The sequence below is a fragment of the Molothrus aeneus genome, chromosome 12 (assembly GCF_037042795.1).
Source record: "Molothrus aeneus isolate 106 chromosome 12, BPBGC_Maene_1.0, whole genome shotgun sequence".
Classification (NCBI taxonomy): Eukaryota; Metazoa; Chordata; class Aves; order Passeriformes; family Icteridae; genus Molothrus; species Molothrus aeneus.
In genome coordinates, this window is record NC_089657.1 from 13,883,141 (window position 1) to 13,900,679 (window position 17,539).

The window sequence follows — 17,539 nt, forward strand, 5'->3', positions numbered from 1 at the left end:
GGGTTCAGATCCAGGGATGTCTCACAGTGAAAGCATCCAGTCAGATAGAAAGCATGTTGCAACAGAATTAAAGCTCAAATTGTACAGAGTCTTAGAGACCAGTTTTAACACATTGCATTTGCTAACAAGTAGGAAGCCCACAGTACAAATGGAGCACTGTGATTTGTACACTCATGATCAGACCACTGTGTTTGGCATTAGCTGCTATTTCTGACTACAGTCACAAGTGCATGGAGAACCATACAAGGATTCACAATCTTCTTTCAAAAAGCAGATGATAAAATGCAGCAAAGTCCTCTGTGCAAAACAAGGATATAGAACAGGAAATACAGATCAGGAAACACAACCAGCATACTCATGACACTGTGGTCCACACAGCTGAGCTATCTCCTCTGGGGCCTCATATTGTGCTATTTTTAATGTGAAACCCTTAGCATTTAAATAAGATAGCTGACACAAAAATACAAATAAATTCATTAGAAAAGTACAATGGACTGGACAGTGCAGAGCGAGACCACGGGAGAGCGGGTAAACGTTCACCCCGAACTCCACAGTTCACATCTCAACACCAGATCTCAAGAGATGGATCACTCCCTCACTTCTGCAGGCAAATAAAGCTGGCTTTAAACCAAGTAGCTCAGGCTGTAGAGCCAATCTCAGTACTAAATACAAGCTGAATAAATAGTTTGAAAGTCTGGAAAGCTGTAGTCCAGCTGCTGCAGCCTGAGCTGTGGGCAGCCGTGCCGGGAGCACAGAACTGTCCAGCTCAGAGCACGGATGGGGCTGCACAGAGCCAGGGCTGCTGCACACCAGCAAAGGGCACAGCTCTGCCAGCCCCTGGGCACATATCCTGGCTGCTTGAAAAGAAGGGCAATGGGAAAGGAAAAGTACCAGCCTTGGATGGTGAGAGCAGTAAACCTCAAATAGCTCGTCTGTCTTTTTTCAAATTCCAAGTGTAGCAAGTGAGCACGTTTTACTCATTTACCTCACCCAGAATAAACATTAATTTCATTGTACTAAAAACAAATTTAGTCTGTTTGTTCATCATTAACTTCTGCACTTCATTAATGCAGTATGAGAACTGAACAAAAAGGCAGCATTAGCTGCCACAGGATAGTTTTATCTTTTTTTCCATTTATAGTTACCAGTTTCTCTTGCAAATCTACTTCTGAAAATGTGCCTGCATCATTCATATTGACAGTGTCCCTTTAAAACAAGGAATCAACCACTCAGTGTGGGGTCTTCTACCAAATATTATGTATATATAACTGAAAACATAAAAATCTTAAAAGCCTATTGCATATGTAAATTATTTATGTGTATGTAATACTTGGCTGTGTTTTATAAAATAAAGAAATTATTTTGCATTTTAGAATGGGAAATTATACTGGATACAGGTCTTTACTGGAGATTAAATTAGTGTCAAGTAATGAGTGTAGTATCCAGAACAGGAGATGTGGTAATGTTTCTAACAGGAAATGATTTATCTGATTTAGAAAGAGACATTTTTATTACCTGAAAATATTCCAGATCTCATCAACCACTTTGTTAGATTTTCTGATATCTGCATTTCATTCCCTGGAGTTACATTTCTATTATAATTTCTCTAATAGATAAAGGTGGGAAACGTTGATTCTTTTTGTTATTTGAATAATATACAACAAGTGTGAAACTCATCATACTTAACTCCTGTGGTGATGACCTAATTAAAGCATATCTTAAACTTACCTTGGGTTTGAATGCAATCAGTTTCAAAACCATTTCAACAGTGAACACTCCTGTGAAAACCATATTCATGATGTCCATGGCATCATTAAATAGCTTAGACTGTCCATAGTGCTGTGAATGAAAAATAAAACACTTACAAAAGTAAAGGCTTTAAAATGTGAACTGAAAGCAAGACAGCCTAAGACAAAGTTGACAAAAAAGCAGCATAGGAAAACATTTTCTGGTAAAATTTGTGAAGCACATCTATATACGTGGAAGATTAGCAGAGTGTCCCTGGTCAAGCATGGAACTGTTTCAATTTATTCTGTTTAGGCACAGAGCAGAACAAAACTCATTCCTTAACATCCTAAGGGAATCTCCAGAGAGAAAATTGTTCCCTCAAAATAGGAGTGTTAGATAACAACATTTCCCCAAACTTTATATGCAAGGTTTTAAAATTTCACAGGCTTGTGTCACACCTGCTTAAAGAGTCTGAAGTATGGTAGTCACAAAATAACACAGTGTGTAGGAGGTATATTTTTAAGAGGACAGGGTATGCAACTATACTGAAAAAAGCAGAATGATTTTGTAAACTGAATTCAAGCTGTGCTTTTTCTTACCAAAATCTGAAATACTAGGGAAAGAAAGAGACAACTAGAACATGTCACAGAAAACTACTGTGATCAGAAGTGCGTCCTTGAAAATTCTACTTCATAAAAAAATACAGGTTGCCATCATTTAAAGGCATTATCCCACCCATACCCTTCCCCTCAAGTTATGCCAACAGCTTCAAGAGAGTTTCTGCTTTTCCTACCTGCATAGCCAAGCAAAGGGTGTTCAGCATGATGAGGACAAACATGATGTATTCAAATCCAGTAGAATTCACCACATACCAGAACTTGTACTGGTAAGGATTTTTTGGAATATATCTGCGGAGAGGACGAGCCTTCAGGGCGTACTCTACACACTGCCTCTGAAAAGCAAATACAGCAAAAACTGTCAGACTACAACCTCGCAGGTCATCAACTGGGAACACAATCATTAAGTGAAAATTGTTAAATATAACTCTCAAAACCAGACTGTCTGCTTGATTTAGGTCCTTTTATTATTAAACAGAAGGAGCTCACCAATCCTTACTTGATTATTTACAACTGTATCTAACCATATCCTCTACTCAGCCACATGCAAAACTCAAATAATGCTCATGGAAATTCTAGAGGGTTTTGCCTTTATACACTAATGTATTATATTATGTATGGGTATAGTACATAGCAAGACTATTAAGTCATCTCTAAACCATGTTTTGTCTTTACTCCCTTGTCAACCACCAATGGACCTGCCTAGCATAAAACCCTAGAATCAGCAAAATAAATACTGAGGAGGAGTTAATTCTAATAGCTCAGTTAAATTGCCCAGCAAAATCACATACGTAGGAACATCATGGATTCATCTCATAATCTATTAGTGCCCAAAATCTTCAGGGCTGGGCCTCCTACTTGTCTCTGAAGGACTTCTTACAGGGCCTGACTAATGGGGCACATGGTGCAGAAAGAATCCTGGCCGCAGTCTCATGCTTGGCTTTCTTTAAATGAAGTCAGCCAAAAATACCCAAAAAATTGTGACTTATGAGTTTCTCAGTCAAAGGATTAAACAGTAAGTGGGGACAGATTTTTGTAATTTTAATCTGAATATCCCCAGTGAATTTCTAAATAAATGGGGGTGAGAAGTGGAACATTTTGAAAACTTGAACTTTGGACACTTTCAGACTATTTGGAACACAAAACTATTTTCCAGTTCTTAGTGTACAACTATCTCTGCCTCGGGGTAACCTGGCTGTATTCTTATTAATGTGACACCAAAAGGCAAGGTGCAAGGAAGCCAATAAGGTTAGTGGACTCCTTTCACAACAAAAACACTGATTGGCTGGGCTCACAGAAAGGTACAACAACCTGAATACTCAGTTAAATAAATACCCAGATAGTAAAAAAAATTAATAAATACTAAGCTATGTGTTTGGTGCCCTCTTCTGCCCCAAAGCAGAAAGGATGCTCCTCATGCATAAACAAAAAAAGCTACTTTCAAAACTTAAGAATTCATTATTTATTTTAACCTGATTTTTGTCCAGCTCACAGTTCTTGTACTCTTGTTCTCCCTGTTCTTGGAATGTAACAATCACAAAACCAACAAATATGTTCATCATAAAGAAAGCAATAATGATGATATAGATGATGAAAAAGATGGAGATCTCCACTCTGTAGTTGTATACAGGTCCTACATTCTCGCCATTTGAATCAATGGCTTTGTATAGCAGCCTGAAAAACAAACAAAATTTTATCTTTATTACCATTAAAATAAAAATAGTAAAGGATGCAGACTCAGAGGACAGGTTTCAGAAATGGTCTGATGGTCACTGATATCTTCTTCTATTTACTGATAGTGCTTTCAAGAATACAGAAACCAGAAGAATCACAGCACACTTTCTTATGTTCTTTTTTTTCCTCAAAGAATTAAGTTAATGACCCAACTTTTGTATTTTTAATTTATTTCCCCAAGTAAAATTTTCTCATTTAGGGAAATAGTGAGTGGCAGTTAGCTCTTTCTAGATTTTTCTGAGTGTACTGCTGTCTGATTTTTTAGTAAAATGTTTACTGGAAGGCCTAAAACTTTCAAATTAGCTTTATTTAAGAGCCATTGATGGATAGGCATCTAGAATTGTTACTTCCATTAGAGCTGAGGAGAAGTTCCTTATAGCAAATGCAGCAAGACTGGGAATCAAACAATACCAAAAAAGTTCACTTTTTCTTATTTTTCCTGAAATATGGGATAAGTGCCCAGATTCAGGATAATAGGTTTCTTTATTTCCTCCCTTTTTACACCACCACTTAAAACTGCTTTATTGCCCAAAAATGTCTGGTAAATGATAGTGAATTGTTCTGGAAAATGCAGCTCTGGTAACAACACTGTGCAAACACAGAGAACCCACTCACGCTGGCCAGCCTTCAAAGGTGGAGACTGTGAACAGGGCCATCATAGCAGACAGGACATTGTCAAAGTTGAAATCACTGTTTTGCCAGACCCTCTCTTTGACCATGGGACTATCGACATCTCCATCCTTATAAACGATGTAAATCCCTCTGTGGGAAAGAAACTGGCATTAGTGAAATGCTGAGCTGACCTCAGGGTAACTCAATGCACCATTCAAAGCTGTTTCTTACATTGCCTCCTCATGTTTGCTTTATTTCCTTGCTAACCTGTGTTTTCTTGTGGGATTAAGATGACAATTCCAATTTACACAACCCTAAAGAGCCTGACCCATGCACAATGCCTGCCCATGCACAGTTTAAGTTATTCAGAACAAAATGTGGCACATTCTTAGAGCAAAGATCTCCTCACCGGCATTCCTCGGGGTTCTGTTTGGCCTCATCAGTGCACTTGTAGAATTTTCCCTACACATAAAAACAAAAAGCAATGACAAAATGCAGAATATGCAAAATAAATGCTTTTATACTATGATTGGTTCAGGATGGGACCAGCCCAGTCCCAGCAGCAAACCACCAAGAATTCAATTCAGCTTTTCTGTTCTTTATGGACTGTAAATTCTGAGTATCTTACCTTAAACAGCTGCACCCCAATACAAGCAAACATGAATTGCAGCAGAGTTGTAACAATCATGATATTACCAATAGTTCTAATAGCCACAAAGACACATTGAACAACGTGCTGGAAACAAAGAAAAAAATATGTTTCAATGCAATTTGTCACAGACCATATATCATAAAAGTAATTTCTGCATTCTTTTTAAAAATTACTATTTTTCTGGTGCCAGCATAATACCTAACACTGTAATTTGACAGGTTTTCTAAACCTGTCTGTAAGTTTGTTGACACAGACCCATCAGCACCACTGACTAGACCTCACATAGGCACCATGGATGAAGAACTGAAATGCACTGACAGGCAGTGTGTGTGGCAGCTCCTCCACACACAAACTGCTGTAACTGTGGGCAGAGCCTGGGCTGGCTAACACCAGACATGTTTAACAATCAGTGACTGACTTCTGCCCTTCCTCTGTGAACTTCTGCAGAAAATTTCTCTTGAGCAAGAATTTTTAACCTGAGGCAGGACTGGAGGATCAGGCCACCAGAAATATAACTTAAAAAATAAAAATAAACACCTTAAGTCCTTTTGCTCTGTTTATTGCCCTTAGAGGCCTCAAGACTCTTAAAACTCTCAGAATCTTCACGACTGAGATAGCACTTGACCTAGAAGAAAAAAAAATACCGTTACTGTTAAGGTAATTGATTTATCACAGAATAACAATATCCTTGCAAATTCCTGAAATGTGAAATTTGAAAAAAATCCCCTCCAACTAGAACTCTCAAGATATATTTACAAGGCTTTTCTTTATTCTTTTTATTGATTCTTTATTATTAGAAAATAGTATTGATCTCATAAACACCATAAGAATCATTTTGATTTCTGGAGCAAATTTGGAATTAACAGCTTAGAAGCTCATCTAAGACCATAATGCAGCAAAATAGTCCCCACAGTATTTTCCAGTGTTGACAAGCTCTTTTGAAGACACTGAGTAAACCCTGTAAATCAATGAATCCTTCCATTTCCAACTAACCTCAGATGAAAAGATCTCAAATGACCTTGATTCTCTCTGTTTAAGTAGCTAGGACTGCATTTTGAGGAAATAAGAGTGCAGAGTGTTCTAAAGAACACCCTGTGAAACTGAAAGTTTGTGCAGTAGGAGGTCTGGTACCAGCAGGGCTCAGAGTGGGGAGCAGCTGCCTGACACCCTGCCCTGCTCTCCTTGAGTCACTAAGGCTTTCACAGATTATTATTAATATGGAAAAAACACCCAATGAATCAAGAAGTACATTTAGATTCTTTTACTCTGTTTGGTCTGACCAAACAAAATAAAAAAACCTCTCTCCACTACCACTTACAAACTGATTAAAGTACAACTTCTCCCCCCTCAAACACTGTCTAGTTCCATATCCCTACAGGTCAACACTGAAAGACCAAGCTCATAAAATCAGATTGCAGGTGTGAGAATGGCTCAAAGGAAGGGATTTAAACCTCCTGCAGCTCCAGGAAATCCCTGCTGTACCAATACCAGTGTCGTGGGGCTCCTCCTTGCTCTCCTGGTAATTGTGGGAAGTAGTAATTTGTTTCCAACCCATATCAGTGATGAATTACAACACCCTCCATGGAAAGCACTCCCTCTTGCCAGCCCATCCCTGAGCACTGGCACTGCACACCCACACACCGTGGGGGAACAAAAGGAGCTGGAACACTGATTTCAGTATGAAACCCCCGAGCAAAAATAAACCATTCACAGGGTAAGTGTAGTACTTACTGAATCCCAAATGATACCAGAGAAACGCCCACAACCAGCAAATCCAGCAAATTAAAATAATTCCTGCAGAAGGACCCTTTATGAAGGAATGCTCCAAAAGCTGTCATCTAAAAATAGAATTGTTACACACTTAGTCTATATTTCAATTTATTCAAATTCGCATTTAGGCTGTTTACAAGACACTTGCCTGGAGTGTGAATGCATACAATACTATCTCACTTTCTAAAATCCTTTGAGATATAAAACAATCCCTCTACATACATTAAATCTTTTAAATCAGAAAAATTCTTCTCAAGCAACATCAATAAATATGCTAATTGTTTCTGATATCAACAAATGTTTTATTTTGTGTAAGAACAGATGAGGCTGAGATCATTACCCTGAATTAATTTGGCCTTTGTTAGAAAAAATTGCTACAAAAAACCATTTGAGATTTCCATGTTTACTAAACTGTAGGGTCCAAATTCTGACTCCTAATTATTCACACTATCTTAAGAACTGAAAAGGAGCTGAAAACATACTGCAAACACCTGAGTGCCAAAGCCAGTCCAGAAGCAGGACAAGGCTGTCCTTAGACAGCACTACAAGGCTATTTAGCTTTGGCTTATGGCAGACATGAGTGGCTATCTTGAAATAACCTGATAACCAATAGAGGTTTTGAATTCTGTCTAATCAGAGGTCCCTAAATTTTGCTGTTCTGTGGGGAATATCAAACGTTGCTCTTCCTTTTGGACTTTCTCTAATTTTTTTTGTTTTCTGTCCCTATATTTAAATGAAAAAAGTTTACAAAGTGGATCTTGTATGCATCATTTGCAGGTTTGATTAGGAGCCAGTGATAGAGGCTCTATTAATTATGGCTCCAGCCAGAACCTGGGCAGATGGTTTTGGGTATCACAAAGCTGAATTTGACTCCTAAATCCATCAATTCAACTTCCTACCATAACTGTAAGTACCAGTTAAAAAATGCACAGAGGAATCCAAATAACCATTAGATGCACAGACTCACCAGCTGAAGAGAATATTGCATAAGTCTTTCCATAGTTATGGATTAAGTCTGAAACACTGAAACTAAAAACTCATAACAAAAACAAGGATACCTCTGAAAAACACCTTGTAGCCAGTTCAGTCACAAGAATTCTAATTTCTTCAGCCTCAAGGTCCTCTTACAGAGCCTGAACACTGAGCAATTCCTTGTTTTCCACAGGTAAGAAAATTTGATTCCATCTAGGGAACATCCCATACTGACTGTGCATTTCAATCCCTTCACTCTCTATTCTGTTCCTGGAGGAGTAGGGAAGAGATTTTATTTCACTTCCCCTCACAGCAGATTGCTGCAGCTTTCAAGAGAGTTCCCAGTGTAGAGCAGAGCTACAGGCCATGGGCATCCCAGTGCACTGCATCCCTGTTCAGTGTGAGACTTTTCCAGGCCTCCTGCATGGCAAAGCACCACCACCAGTAAAGGCTGGACCTCTGCAAAGGAAAGATGGGGGGTTTTGGATGCAAAAATTAATCTCCTTATTCTGTTGTTAAGCCCTCTTTTTGGTGATCAAAATACTAAATATTCCCAAAAGCTAGAAGAGTAAAAATGCTAAAGCTTTAACCTATGCCATGGCATGAGACATATAACATAGTTATAATATAAAATTTCCATTAAACTAGCTCATTCACTTACAGCTGTACAGAGTACATCTAAACTCTGTTGGGAGCTGAACACAAAAATAAGCCTGAAAACCAAACTACCATCTATCTACAACTACCCATTTACATTGCATATGATAAGAGCAGCACACAACGTTTCATATAATAACTCCCACAAAAATTAGGTGCATAATTGACATTAAAGTGCAGGTGAGCTATATATCTCCCCATCTTCACATGGAGACTCGTATTTCAATCACCACAAATCCCAGTGGAACAATTTTTTACAGCTCTCTAGTAAGTTTAAATGGTGTGGGATCAGCACAGTAAGGGGAGGGAGAAAGCACAAATCCCTAACCTGACCTTTGCTCTGATGTTTGCACCTTTCCCAAGTTGTCCAAACAGCATGATAAACTGAATTTCAATGTCATGCAGGGAGAATCCTCAAATGCTTTAAAGTGATGTTGCAGCTTTTCTGTTATTCACATCCTCATTCATACCCTCAACACTGTGCAATGTGGAAATCCCTGCTTGAGAGCACCGGGAGACTTCTTACATGCTGAGAGTTATTCTGGTTTAGTGCTTGCTTTTGTACAAGTTTCTTCACTGCAGGTGATAATATTGCCTCTGCTTATCCTAATTTCAATTTCATCTCTTATTTTTTTGCCTGGAAATTAAGGAGCACTATTGTTCCTGCAGGTCTAGTTTTGAATTTTCTCCTTGCAGAGCACTCTCCTTCTGCACAGCTCGGGCACTGTGGGAAGCACAGCAGAGGACAGGGAGGGCCCCAGGCAAAGCAAGCAAAGCCAGAGTCTGGGACAGGTTAGCAAAGCAGGCAGGGTCTGTGTCACCTCCTGACTGGGCACATCTCTATGTACAGTTTATTTTCCTTTACATGTCAGTGCACTACAGAGCTTCCTGGAGAAACCAAAGTCAGAAGCATCAACATTTTTGGTTGTGACGTAGCTTCTTGTTTCCTTGCAACCTTTACAATTCCAGATTTCAGCAGCCCGAGCTCTAGAGTTTCCTGCTTCCCTTGGATAACTCATAAATTGCTCAGTGCCAAAATCTCTTGCAGTTTGCAGGAATGTTGCTTTTCTTAACCCATCCAGTTATGCCTCTTTATCCTGCCGTTTATAATTCCTCTGCCGCCTAGAAAAACACAAATGGAACTGCAGGAGCTGGAGACCCTGCTGCTCAGAGCATGTGGAAGTTTACTGCCTTTCTTCTGCCACAGTTACAATGGTAACGTGGCAGAATTCCCAAATTCAGAGTTGGGAGCTAGTCTGATTTAATGCTTCAGGTCTTTTCAATGCTCTGTTCTCTCCTTTAGTTTGGCCTTTCTCTAGCAGCAAAACCCCTGGATTTTTATTTTAGCGTGGTACAAATAAGAATAATCAATTCTATAGCAAGCTTCTCACTGCTGAAAATGTGAAATAAGGGGATAAACATTAAGCCTGGGAGAAAATTCACAAGCATAAAAATAGTCTATTACTTACAGAACAGCTTATCTTGTAAACAGCCCAAATATTGCACCAATTAGTAATAATCAAATTGCATTGTGAAGAGTATGCACAGCAATATGAGCAAAAGCTGGGAGAAGAGATCTTGTTAAGCTTAATCCTCAACTGGAAATGCATAGTTTATGTACAGATTCTTAGTGTGCCAGCAATTTTTAAGTGTATAAATCAGGGTTACTCAACCAAAAACTCGAGGTGAGAATAAGCATAGCATGAAACATTTATGAATCATATGTAAATCTCTGAAAAAATACTTTGCCAATTTCCAATGAAAAATTTTACTTCCTTGTTCAGCATTTTGTTTCATGTGAATGCATTTTTTGGTTGTTTATCTTCTTTACCACAGTAAATCTTGTACATTGAATATCTGAGTAACCCCAATAGATATCCTTAATAATCAGTACACAAACTATACATTAAAATGCCAATTTTTGGCTCATGCATGGGTAATACATTTAAGCAAGCATAATTATGCCTGTCTGTGAATTTAAATGTATGCCCAAAATAAATGCAAAGTATCTTAGTGTATAGATAGATAAATGCAAGATATCTTGCAAGTCCTATTGCAAGAAAATAGTTATCTACTATTTTAGCTCTGTGGATATAGTTCAGCAAAATAAATGAGAAATTACATGCTCCCTCCTTAAAAGACTGATTATCTCTTTCAGAAATGCCAGAGCAAGGAGAAGGAAAAGCTCATGCGCAGTGATTGATTTTTCCCTTTTCTGACAACTGTAAGTTTAAAAAGGGTAAAAAATGAATTATTAAACTGATGTAATGATAAAAAATCAGCTTCTTCATGCACCCAATGGTAAAAAAATAACCAATCAAACTATGAGGAACTGTCAAATAAAAAATCCTCAAGTTTAAAAAAGTTTAGCTTTGATATCTTAGAGAAAAGGCAAAGAACACTTCAAGGGCCTTTTCTTGGCAGGTGACACACAAGGAAAATCCTTTTAAACAAGCTTCCTTTAAAAACCTGTTACCTTCAAAATGATCTCAAATGTAAACATACTAGTGAAGACATAATCTGCATACCCTAGGATCTGGAAGGTAAACAAAAAGTTACAAACATTATTGCTAAAGCTGCTTTTGGGCTAACAAGGATCAATTAACAATGCATTACCTTTAACAGGATTTCAACAGTAAAGATGGCTGTGAAAGCATAGTCAAAGTAACCAAGTATCTGCAAGGTATAATATGTGCCACAGTAAGAAATCCATCTCTTAATAATTTTCACAACTTAGACCATATACACAACACCTGAATTAATCTAAGTAGACAGATGGAGGATTTAAACAAAGTAGTTTAAAATTCCAGCTACTGTGCAACAATTTTTATTTGCTTAAAAATTGAACAGATGCCACTGTGCTCAGGTATTAGATTTCTCCCCTTAATCATTGACAGGACCCAATAGGCAACAATTTCTTTCACTTCAGACTTTTCCTCTACTATCTTTCACAGATACTTTCTTCAGCCTTTAGCAGAGATACAGAATCTTAAACAAAGAATAAATACTTATTAATAATATCTGTGGTTTTTACCAAAGTATTGCATCACAAAATAAAACTTCAGTGGCTGCTTCTAAAGTGCAGATCACCCCACATTCTGCTACATTATATTGTTCCTGTATAGGCTTGTGCAGAGTGTCACAAAGCAAATTAATTATAACCAATCACTTAAAATCAGCACCACATCCCCTTTTCCTTGAAGTGGGAAGATACAGCAGTGATTTATTTGTAGGAAATCTAAAAGAACCCACAAGAGTTGCACAGTGCTATGAAGTTTCTGAGAGGATTGTGGCTGTGGGATTGACCTCAGTGCACAAGAACAGCTATTTCAGAAAAACCCAGAGCTGTGGCCACATCACTAACACCTAAATCAGTGAACTGCAGGAGGCTGGGAGTTTAGTCTCAAGGATCCAGCAATCCACCTGGCCAACAGTTGTGCACAGAAGTATCCTTCCTGCAGTTCAGCAACTAACCAAGTGGGAAGGAGAAATAAAATAAAAAGACAACACACAAAGAAATTAGTCATAGATCAAATAAGAACAAATAATTTTCCCCCCATATTCCGTTGAATATCCCCATCCTGCTGTCCCTTGGTGTGGCTGAAAAAATAGGCAAATGTTAAAGCCATATGACAAAGATTAATAAGTAACCAATTCGCTCCAGACTTAAAATAAAATAAAAAATTCTTAAAGGCATTCCAGTTTCTAAACTTTCATTCTGCTGCTGACCTGGCTGATGGAGGGAATGTGAATCCTCAAGGCAGTAAAAAGAAAATGAAGCAGGCCTGGGGCATGTGAGAGTACTTACAACAAGAGGGCAACACCTTCCTCAAATCCCTCACACATTTTGTCTGTGTCCCAAACAGAAATAATCTTTTCAGTTACCACACTCTCCACTTACATTTTCCTAATGCTTCTCTAGTTACAAACACAATTATCAGCCCTTGAAGGCATTTCTATAATAACAATTTCAGTATTCTCCACCAGCTCTCTCTTTTTCCTACCCATTAGTGTGATTTATTTATAAGATTCCATTGGTCCAGCTTTGTAGATAAGGGAAGCACACTGCTCTGCTGAATAGTGCATGAAGACTGTCTTTGTGCTTTGGCCTCTTTTTACCTCTGGAGAAAGTTTTAGCTTTTTGGTTTTTACTAAACTTACTGGAAAAGTGTTCAGAGAATGCCAACAGCCTAAAGAAGATTTTCATAGGTTGCACCAACAGCAGCAAGAACCAGAGAGCAGCCTCAGCAGGGCCACCTGTCCTGCAGGATGCAGAAGAGTTTCTCTGGCTCTGTGACCATCTCTACAGGTCATTTTGTACCTAAAACAGGAAAGGGCTGGAAGTTCTGTCAAAGCATCCCCAAAGTCCCCATGGACCACTACCAAGCTGCACCATCTCAGCCATTTTCTACCTAATCCAAAGCAAACCCAACTCACAAGAATGTGAGAGTCTTGCTATGAATGAAGTGCAACAAGGCTAAAAAAGTCCATGGTCATGAGAGTGGATTTATTTTAGTTTCTCTGTCTAATAATTGTTCTTTTGAGTAACAGTTAAGTCTTCCACTAGATGAAGCACTTAAAATGTGCTTAAACAAATTCAAGAATTTGTTTTGGGAGAACACAGGTATTTAGTCCCCACATAAAACTACCATTTTATCTATTAATAAAGACACTACTGAAATTAATGGTTTTTAGGCTGAAATGGCTTCTTTCTATGAGTCAAGGCAAGAGCTGGGCATGCTCTGATCCTCCTCTAACACATGAGTGTAGAGAAAAGTGAGATTTATTGAGTTTCTGATGCAGCCAATCAAGAACCCAAATATTTTTGAGTCCAATGTGGGGGTAACTCAAGCCCCTCAGAGTGGCCACACAAGCTTCCCTGAGAGAGGAGGTAACATCCTCATGAATCCCTACACTCACTGACAGAGGGATCATGCAAGTGCCCCAAGGCCACAGAATAGAGCCAATGAAGAGAGGACACATCAGAGTCTGTTCCAAACATGATAAACAGTGATAATTTTAACTGGCATTTTTAAATCAGCATCAAACCCTATGAGGTTCAAGAATTGCACATCAGTTACTCCAGCTGCAAAGTAGGGAAAAATATGAAAATTATAGATATTATATTCAGATGGAAAATATTTTATCCTGATATATTTATAGTCACAGAAAAAGCATTATGTAAATAATAAAAATTTTTAATACTGATGATGTTCCATCACTAAAGTTAATTGTTTTTAAAGATATATGCTTCTTAGAGCAAAAGGAATATAAATGTATAGCTTGAAAAAGAAGAAGGAATGTTTTTTAACAGGAAAATTAAAAACAAGGCACTAGGTCCAGAGGATTGTTTCTGTGAGGGTGTATTTGGCTTCAGACAAAAATGAAGGGCTTACATTATTTCGAAAAGAGTGGCTGCGAATTGGATCTTCTGCTGCTAAGGAAACACTGCTCAGCATGATGAAGACAAGGATGAGATTGGTAAAGATGTGGTGATTGATAAGTCTGTGGCATCCCACTCGAATTCTAAAGAGGAGATACAGAAATACACCATTTTTGCACACAGAATTCAGCAGATGGTTAATACACAACATGTTTTCTGTTACTCTGCCAGCTCTGATGGAACAGAGCAGCAATCAGCAGCTAGAAGCAATGAAAGTCCTGAAGCCATCGGTCTGATTCCTTAGAATGTAAACAAATCCAAAATCCAATTCACCCATAGTGAAGATGCACTTAAAGCCATCTGGGAGGAGTAGGTTTCTATTGGGTTGTGAACACCACGAGTTGCAGTGCTTGTAGCTCTGTGCACATGCAGTCACAGGTCAGAAAGACCAAGGCTAGATAATAAATCATCCCAGATCCCCAGTTCAATTTGATTCTCACTGAAGTTGTCATAATTACTCATCTTGAGAGATGCAGCTTAGGCTGCAGATCTCCTTGTGCTGCTTAGGACTCAAATCAGAATCTCCATGAAGATTTTCTTATAGAATTACAGGACATGTGGGTGTTGGAGGCTCCAGAGCTGTCAGGCTTTAGCCACATGACATGAAGTGTAACTGTGCATATGCTTAGAGTCACTGAGCCCAAAGTAATCACAAATACAGAGCAGGTCTGGGATTAAACTGACAGAAAGGCAGGATCAGGTTCATAACTGATTAACAATGAAGTTGTCTAAATTCTGATAAAGACTCAGAAGGTTCTTGGCTAAAATTTTTCCTCCTGTTATTAAGTAGATGATTGGAGTGTGGTGTATCTTAGTTAAGCAAATTGGCCATTTTAGACCAAGAATGCATAGTGTTAGTTGAAGCTGAAAGCAATTTGAAATGTTCAACAAACTTAATGATTTTGCATCCAAAACATTTTATCCTGATCTCCTTCTAAATTTGATGGCCTCTACCACTGAAAGACAGTATTCTCTCATGCCAAATAAATATTAAGGACTTCTACTGACTAGTCAAGCTTGCTCTCTTCACCAGGGTAGACCTCCAAATGCTCTGGAGTTAGACTAAAGTGGTAAAATATTCCACTGCCTCCCCAAAATCCAACTATTAGAGTTCTTGATTTTTTGAAATAATTTGTCTTTATCTTTGATGCTTGTTTGAATCTGGGAAATGCTGTTACCCTAAGAAGAATATGTGCAATCTTTCTCCTACATTTTTTCTGGTTTCTCCTCTGCAAAGGTTACTAGGGTTACTAGAAATTCTGTCTCATGCAGATGACCTTTTATATCCAGTGACTAACATAGTACATAGATAATACACCTCAAAGGGTACTTTGCAGACATGTGAGAACTCAGACTAAATGTACAAAATGCTATTATCTTAAACAGTGGGAAGAAAAATAAGATATTTTTCAAATTCTTGTCATTTACCAAGTCAAACAGAAAATTTTAGGAGGGAAGCCAATCTCTTTTTGTTGAAGACAGTAGATTCCTACTCCTGGTCTCCCTAGAAGGAGGTCTCTTACTTCACTGCTGAACCCTGATGTCTAAACCAATATTTTTCAAAGTCATATTTACGGGTTGGTGCTGCTGAAGATGAAGAAGGCACTCCCTTCAGGGATAGGTGTTATCTTCTCCTTCATGTTGAGCTCTGATATCCTACGGGGACGTGGGCCTGCTGGTACCTCTGGCTCATCCTCCTCATCTTCTTCATCTTCACCTACTTTAGATTGAACATTCTTTTTACTATAAACTAAAAAATATCAAGGTTTTGTTCATAACAATACAAAAGCACAGCTTGTATGAGAATACACACAGGAAATACACCTTCATAGCATGACTCAAAAAATCTATAAACCAATATGTGAACATCCAAATGTTGTCACAAGCTCGCAGAGGGTGCTGTGCACATGTGGGTGTGTGCATGAGTGCATTTACTGGCTTTGCTGGTCCTGAGCAGCCTCACCTGGGGACTGCTGGAGCCCCAGTTCAGCTCAGCCCTGTCCATGCCTGAGCTGAGGGCTGAGCTCTGGGCACTGGGTGAGCACTGTGTGCTCAAAACTCAGGACAGAATTCTGTGCCATGCATCCAGACAGAACTGATTTTTAGATAAGTCTGTTCACTAAGCCAAGGAAAAATTGACCAATCATCAGCCCTGGAATGTCCTCTTTTGCCAAATGTTTCAGAGAAGTTTAAAATTTTCTCCCATCCAGATAGTGTTACCAAAACAGTCCTGAGGCTCACAATATTAACTCTCAAATGCTTCTTCTACTGTCTAGGAAGCTGCAGAAAAAGATAATACTTAGGCCCATTTATCCACTGATAAGAGAGCACAACTTCACTGGCTTCAAAGGAATTGATTTAATGTTCACTAGGAGCAAGTTCAGGATATTTTAGCAAACAAACTTACATGTGTTTCTAGCTAGTATTCACATACCTGGTACATCACAGGGGGGATAGGGATCTTTATCCTCATCCTCCCCTTCTCCATATTCACCAATTGTCACCTACAGCAATGAAAGGGATGCACAGAAAGAAAAATAAACTTTAATATAGAGTGCAAAGCCCACAGAAAGCAAACCAAATACGCCTCTGAAGTCAGAGAAGTGAGTTTTCTGAAGCAGATTAACTCTGAGAATGTAGGAGAGGTGACATTTTATTACTAATTTTTCAAAAATTATTTTTCTATAGTATCCACATTTCTCTGGCTGTGTTAATCACAATAAGAATAGAACCAACACATTTTGATAAAGTCTATCAAGAATGAACATTCTAAGAGTTTATCATTCACTGATCTCACTGGACTTATCAAGCAAAATACCTACAGGGCTCTTAAGAAAAAAAATCACATTCTTCTAACATTAATAATTTTGTTCTCTAAGAGTTTCCCCTCTCAGGATACCCTGGAACCAAAAGGATTTTTTCTGGTTTAAGAGACACTGTGAGGATGCAAAGCATCAAAACTAAGTTTCCCTTGCCTGGAAAAAAACGTAGGGATGATGGGCTCACAAAAGGAATTGTACCACGCACAATACAAAGTACTCCCTAGCAAAAATCAGCAAAATTGCTTCTTAGAAAAGACACAAGTTTTAGGATAAACACCTTACTATCCTTGGGCTTCTTCTGGTCAGCTTCTGACTTCTCGCTCTTTTTATTTTCCAGACTCTCCTTTCTATAAATCAATACAATAACAATTACAAAGCATGTCATGTAAAGACAGACAATTTTAAATGAACTATACCAATTCTACAAAAAACTGAAAGCCTTATAATAAAATATTCAAAATATTTTGTACATCTGTAGGTGTCAGAGCAATAAAATCTACTGCATTTGAATGCAATGATCCATTTAAAAGAT

General features: G+C 38.4%; 1 protein-coding gene across 2 annotated transcripts in view; it reads right to left on the reverse strand.

The window, feature by feature from the left end:
• Window positions 1-17,539, reverse strand: part of CACNA1D (calcium voltage-gated channel subunit alpha1 D) — a 168,464-nt gene that overhangs the window by 45,770 nt on the left and 105,155 nt on the right. The window contains exons 17-29 of one of the 2 annotated variants that reach the window (XM_066558320.1): window positions 17,285-17,354; window positions 16,620-16,689; window positions 15,761-15,905; window positions 14,139-14,268; window positions 11,219-11,278; window positions 7,075-7,181; window positions 5,881-5,968; window positions 5,320-5,427; window positions 5,101-5,153; window positions 4,695-4,841; window positions 3,818-4,019; window positions 2,522-2,680; window positions 1,729-1,839 (exon numbers count right to left, since the gene is read on the reverse strand). In XM_066558320.1, the coding sequence (XP_066414417.1) occupies window positions 1,729-1,839; window positions 2,522-2,680; window positions 3,818-4,019; window positions 4,695-4,841; window positions 5,101-5,153; window positions 5,320-5,427; window positions 5,881-5,968; window positions 7,075-7,181; window positions 11,219-11,278; window positions 14,139-14,268; window positions 15,761-15,905; window positions 16,620-16,689; window positions 17,285-17,354 (1,450 nt within the window). Of the gene's footprint in view, window positions 1-1,728; window positions 1,840-2,521; window positions 2,681-3,817; window positions 4,020-4,694; window positions 4,842-5,100; window positions 5,154-5,319; window positions 5,428-5,880; window positions 5,969-7,074; window positions 7,182-11,218; window positions 11,279-11,358; window positions 11,419-14,138; window positions 14,269-15,760; window positions 15,906-16,619; window positions 16,690-17,284; window positions 17,355-17,539 lie in introns of both variants that reach the window. The other variant, XM_066558319.1, reaches the window with a different exon arrangement.